Source organism: Myotis myotis, unplaced genomic scaffold (assembly GCF_014108235.1).
Source record: "Myotis myotis isolate mMyoMyo1 unplaced genomic scaffold, mMyoMyo1.p scaffold_m19_p_2, whole genome shotgun sequence".
Taxonomy (NCBI): Eukaryota; Metazoa; Chordata; class Mammalia; order Chiroptera; family Vespertilionidae; genus Myotis; species Myotis myotis.
The window spans coordinates 106,504,524-106,511,185 of NW_023416324.1; the positions used below are offsets into that span (position 1 = coordinate 106,504,524).

The 6,662-nt window shown below is 39.3% G+C and overlaps 1 protein-coding gene across 1 annotated transcript; it reads left to right on the top strand.

Moving 5' to 3' along the window:
* Positions 1-4,494: 4,494 nt before the first annotated feature.
* LOC118675627 (endogenous retrovirus group K member 10 Gag polyprotein-like) lies at positions 4,495-6,231 on the top strand. Its single transcript, XM_036348493.1, has one exon. The coding sequence runs from the start codon at positions 4,495-4,497 to the stop codon at positions 6,229-6,231; it is 1,737 nt and encodes a 578-aa protein (XP_036204386.1).
* Positions 6,232-6,662: the final 431 nt, after the last annotated feature.

A 6,662-nucleotide genomic window follows, 5' to 3' on the forward strand; every position in this document is an offset into this window, starting at 1 on the left:
CTGATACAGATCCTAGATTAATGGAAACTAAGGAGCAAATAAATGGGAATTCATCAAAATAAAAAGCTACTGCACAGCAAAATAAAACACCAACAACAAAACAACAAGAGAACCCATGGAAGGACATATTTGCCAATGTTATTTCCTATAAGGGTTTAATCTTCAAAATTTATAGGGAACTCATATAACTTAACAAAAGAAAGATAAATAATCCAATAAAAAATGGGCAACAGACCTAAATAGATACTTTCCTAAAGAGAACAAAGAGAAGGCCAAGAGACACAGGAAAACATGCTCAAAGTCACTGGTTATCCAAGAGATACAAATGAAAATGACAATGAGGTACCATCTCACACCTGTCCTAATGGCTATCATCAGTAAATCAACAAACGACCTGTGTGGGCCAGGATATGGAGAAAAAGGAACCCTAGTGCACTGCTGATGGAAATGCAGACTGGTGTAGCCATTGTGGAAGGCAGTATGGAGATTACTCAAAAAATTCAAAGTAGAACTCCTATTTAACCCAGTTATCCCACTTCTAGGAATATATCCCAATAGATCAGAAACACCAATCAGAAAGAATATATGCATCCCTATGTTCATAGCTGTGCAATTTACAATAGCTAAGATTTGGAATCAGCCTAAGTGCCCATCAGCAGATGAGTGGATTAAAATCTTGTGGTACAGTTACACAATGGAATACTACACTAATGTTAAAAAGAAGGAATTGTTACCATTTGCAACATCATGGATGGACCTGGAGACCATTACGCAAGCAAAATAAGCCAGTCAGAAAATGAAAAATATCACATGACCCCATTCTTTTGTGGAATATAATGAACAACATAAACAACTGATGACCAAAAATATATCCAGAGATTTAGGAGTGTTGAACAGATCATCTAACCTCAGAGGGAGGGCAGGGGTGTGGGGGTGGGTAAGAGATAAAGCAAAGGACTTGTATGCATGCATATACACAGAACCCATGGACACAGACAATAGGGGGGTGAGGGCATGTGCTGGGGAGTGGGAGCGGCTGGGGAGAGGTCATTTGGAGGAAAAGGAGACATATATAATAATACATAATAATTTAAAGAATAAAAAAATTTAATTAAAAAAAAATAAAAAGAGCCTTGGGTGGTTTGGCTCAGTGGATAGAGCACTGGCCTGTGGACTCAAGGGTCCCAAGTTCAATTCCAGTCAAGGTCATTGATGTCTCTCTCTCTCTCTCTCTCTCTCTCTCTCTCTCTCTCTCTCCCTCTCTCCCTCTCTCCCTCTCCCTTCCTCTCTGAAATTAATAAAAAATTAAAGAGAAAATGACAAAAAAGAAAAGAAAATTGCAGACCAATATGCTTCCTAAAGCTAGACATAAAAGTCCTTTTAAAATGATGTTAACAAATAAATTACAGCAATGTATAAAAATAAAAAATAAACTATAAGGCACTGAAGAAAGGAATCAAAGAAGATACAAAAATGAAGCATATGCTATGTTCATGGATAGGAAGAGTAAACTTCATTAAAATGTCCATACTACTCAAACAATATACAGATTCAAAATAATCCCGACTCACATACCAAAGACATACTTCACAGAGCTAGAACAAATACTCTAAAAATTTATATAGACTATAAAAAAACTGAATAGTCTCAGCAATATTGAGAAAGAAGAATAAAATTGGGGTATCATACTACTGGATATCAAATTAGCCCATAGTAATGAAAATGGCATGGTACTGGCATAAAACCAACATGTAGGTCAGTTGAGTAGTATGGAGGGCTCAGAAATAAACCCAGGTCCATTTAGTCAATTAATATTTGACAAAGGAGGCAAGAACATACAATGTGGTAATAACAGCCTATTCAAGAAAGGGATTGGAAAATTGGACAGATATGTTCAAAAGAATGAAATTAGACCACCTCCTTACACCTTTTATAAGAACAAACTCAATGCACACTGGTGCAGCCATTGTGGAAAACAGTATGGAGTTTCCTCAAAAATTTAAAAATGGAACTGCCATTTAATCCAGTAATACCACTTCTAGGAATATATCTCAAGAAAACAGAAACACCAATCAGAAAGGATATATGCACCCCTATGTTCATAGCAGCACAGTTTACAATAGCCAAGATTTGGAAACAGCCTAAATGCCCATCAACAGATGAGTGGATTAGAAAACTATGGTTCATCTACACAATGGAATACTATGCTGCTATAAAAAAGAAGGAATTCTTACCATTTGCAGCAACATGGATGGAACTGGAGAGCATTATGCTAAGTGAAATAAGCCAGGAAGTGAAAGAAAAACACCACATTATCTCACTCATTTATGGATAATAGAGAACATTATAACCTTATGAACAAAAAGATAGATACTGAGGCAGAGAAGCATGGAACAGACTGTCAAATTACAGTGGGAAGGCTGGGGAGTATTGCGGGGGAGGTAAGAGATCAACCAAAGGACTTGTATGCATGCATATAAGCATAACCAATGGACAAAAGACAGTAGGGGAGTGGGGTGAGGGCATGTGCCGGGGGGTAGAGGAGGCTGGGGGAAGGTCAAAGGGGGAAAAAAAGAGACATATGTACTACTATCTGTAATACTTTAAACAATAAAATAAAATAAATAAAAAAGAACAAACTCAAAATAGACTAAGCATTAATTGTAAGACTTGATGCCATAAAAATTCTAAAAGAAAACATAGGCAGAAAAATCTCTGTCATTTCCCTTAGCAATATTTTTTTCTGATATCTTCTATGGCAGGTGAAACAAAAGAAAATATAAACAAATGGGACTACATTAAACTAAAAAGTTTTTTAAAGCAAAGGAAACCATCAAAATAATGAAGAGACAATTTAGTAAATTAGAGAACGTATTTTCCAATAATAAATCTGATAAGGAGTTAATTTCTAAATGTTATAACACCAAAAGCCAAACAATCCAATTAAGAAATGGGCAGAGGATCTATACAGTTCTCCAAAGAGAACATTCAAAATTCTAATAGACATATAAAATATGCTCAACAATATTAATTGCAGACAAATGCAAATTAAAATCACACTGAGATATCGCCTCACACCTGTCAGAATGGCTGTCATCAATAAATCAACAAACAACAAATGTTGGCAAGGACGTAGAGAAAAGGGAACTCTTATTCCTTGCTATGAATTCAGATTGGTTCAGCTACTATGAAAAAAAGTATGGAGTTTCCACAAAAGTTAAAAATGAATCTGCCTTAGGACTCAGTGATTCCATTTCTGGGGATTTATATAAAGAAACCAAACTGCTAATTTGAAAGAATATATGCACCCCTATGTTTATAGCAGCATTATTTACAATAACCAAGATATGAAGCAACCAAAGTGCTCATAAATAGATGAGTGGATAAAATATAGTGGTACATATATACAATGGAATATAATTCAGCCAGAAAAAGGAATGAAACCTTACCATTTGTGACAGCATTCTTGGACCTAGAAGGTATCATGCTCAGTGAAATAAATCAGAGAAAGATAAATAGCACATGACTTCACTTATATGTAGAATCTAAAGAACAAAATTAATAAACAAAGAAAAATGAAACAGACTTATAGGTACAGAGAGAACCTGTGGTTGCCAGAGTGGGGCCAGTGGGAGAGTTGGGGCACTGGTTTGAAGAGATGAAAGGACTAAGAAGCACAATTTGGTAGTTACAAAATAGTCACAGAAAAGTAAAACATCTATAATAATAAAAGTGTAATATGCTAATTAGACCAGACAACCTTCCGGATGACTTTCTGGACTAAACCACGGGGGCCGAGGCAGAGGCAGCTCCTGCAGCAGCAGGAGCTGAGCCCCTTGCATGAATTTCATGCATTGGGCCTCTAGTAGGAAATAAAGTAAATAACATTGTGATAGCTATGTGTTGGGGGCCAGATGTAAGCTGGCAAGGTCCTTGCACCTGCAGGGGCTAGCAAGGCTGGGACCCTTACCCACACAGTTTTCCCAGACTTGTTTGGATAGCGATTATCAGTAGAATGGGAGTAACATTTGTAGAATGAGAACAGCCTTTCATAGCTTGCCCAGAAGTCTGTAACTATTTACTGAGATATGCTGTACTGAGAACTTGTCCTTCTGCTATGTCTCTCCCTTAGAGATTAAGAGGAACAAAGAATACATTCCTCTTGACAGACCTCCTATTCAGTGTGTTGTATATAAATAGGATTGTATAGCTAATAAATTCGCTTCAGTTCATCAAGAGAACTGGGGTCCTCCCGACCCCGCTTTCCTGTCTTTCTTTCTTTTCTCAATTCCCACCTCCCTGCCTCAGCCCGGCTCAACCCTGTCAGGCTGGCCCTGACAGATCTGGCGCCCGAGCTAAGGGACTGAGGAACTGGGAAAAAGACGGTGAGGAACTCCGTAGGGCTTGGAGAGACGACATGAGGATCTCCTCTGGATAAAGAGTGCACTCGTTAAGGTAACGGAGGAGCAATTTTTTGATAATTGGGAGTAAAGCATGGGGCAATTAGAATCTAGAGAAAATGCCCTTTATGGGCAAATGTTAAAGTTTATGTTCAATAGTAGAGGAACTAAGGTTAATGACAAGCAAGTAGAAAATTTTTTAAAATTCATTCAGGAGGTCTGCATTTCCTTATCCAATTTAATACGGGATTATTTAGATCCCAGGCATGACCATAATCAACCGTCTCTTAAGCCAGAAAAAAAGGAGAAGCAGCGTGATAGCACAAAACAGGTGTCTAAAAAAGACAGTATATTAAAAAGAAATAATGTAACTTTTAAAGACAATTTAACTCCTCAAGGTGAGGAGGATTTTGAGGAAGCTGCTGCTCTCTGTCATGATGATAATACGGGTGTTGTTCAGGCAAAAGAGGAGGAAGAATGTTTTTCTGCTGGAACTGAAGAGGGCAGTGATATAGAGGATGTGTTGGAATCCGTTTTAGAAACATTAAAGCTTCTTGGCAAGAAAAAGAGAAGCCGCGGGGGCCGTTCCCGCCGCTCTCCGCTGCCTTGTGCAGCACCAGTTCCACTTTCCCCTCTCCAGATGGCCTTGCAGGAGGCACGAAAGTGTGGTGAGGAATTGGGCATTCATGCCTTCCCTGTTGTGGAACAGGTGAATCCTCACACGGGACAGCGTGAGCGTGCTTATGACCCGCTTCCTTTTAAAACCTTAAAAGAGTTAAAAACAGCCTGTGCTCAGTATGGGCCCACTTCCCCTTATACTTTAACCATCTTGGAAACTATGGCCTCAGAGGCTCTCCCACCTAATGATTGGAGAGCTATTGCCAAGGCTTGTTTATCAGGAGGGGATTATCTCTTGTGGAAATCAGAATATGATGAAAAGGCTAAGGAACAAGCTTCTCGTAATCGAGCGGCCCAGATTAATATTTCTTATGAAATGCTGGTAGGTGAAGGAGTCTATGCTGATACCCACAATCAAATTCAATACCCCCAGGAAGCTTATGGACAGATTAATGGAGCTGGGGTCAGAGCCTGGAAAAAGTTACCCACCTCTGGTCAGAAAACAGAGGAGCTCTCAAAAATTATTCAAGGGCCAGATGATAAGTATCAGGATTTTGTCTCTCGGCTATTACAGGCTGTTGGCCGAGTAGTGGTGGATGGAGAGGCTGGCATGCTAATAGTTAAACAGTTGGCATATGAAAACGCCAACACTGCCTGCCAAGCTGCACTGCGGCCCTATCAAAGACAGGGGACTCTCTCAGATTATATCCGCATTTGCGCAGATATTGGTCCCTCATATATACAAGGAGTTGCCATTGCGGCTGCATTAAAGGGAACCACCATTGAGGGAATTCTTCAGCAACAATTTAGCACAGGGAAAAGTCAAACATACAAGTGTTACACTTGTGGAGGAACAGGACACATGGCAAAACAGTGTCCTTCTAATAAAGGGGTTAATAGAGGAAATGGCAGAGGTCCCAAACAACCTGGACTATGCCCTAAATGTAAAAAAGGAAAGCATTGGGCAAATGAGTGTAGATCTAAGATAGATGTCCAGGGAAATTCTTTGCCTCTACACCAGTCGGGAAACTACCAAAAGGGGCCAGCCCAGCCCCGACAAATAATAGGGGCATTGTCTGTTTACCCTCCTGTCCTTATGCTGTCTCAAGGCCAACAGGCTGCACAGCACCCAGCCCGCCCCAGAGAGCAAAATAGATACAAGAGCTATTCTGAGCAACCCCCGGGAGTGCCGGGCTGGACCTTGGATCCATAGAAATAAGACATTCTGTCTGCCCTGGGTGCTGCCCTTGCCTACTGAAATAAACAAAATATCATTAGATTTAAAACCTCCCACATAGAGAAGAAATGATGATTTCCTTGCATTTCCGATACAGCTACAGCAAATGCCACCGGATCTGAAATTTAAAAATACGTCTGGGATTTCTGTACACGTGTAAAGAGAAAACTGGCTTGAAACTAAGGCGCGCATTGTCCGATTTTGGACATTTAGATAGAGTTTCAAGCTAAAATCTCTTTACAAATATACAAAATAAAACCCAAGACTGATTATTTCCTAATAAAAATAGCAAAATTTAACCCAAAGAAAAAAAAAAGATGCTGGCTAGATTGTAGCAGCAGAATTGGCATTTCCATAATGAAGAACAGTTTTTAAATACTAATAAAGAATATTAAAAAGTTAATTTC

Coding starts and splice junctions, on each gene's coding strand:
- LOC118675627 (XM_036348493.1), top strand. CDS start 4,495: ATGGGGCAATTAGAATCTAGAGAAAATGCCCTTTATGGGCAAATGTTA.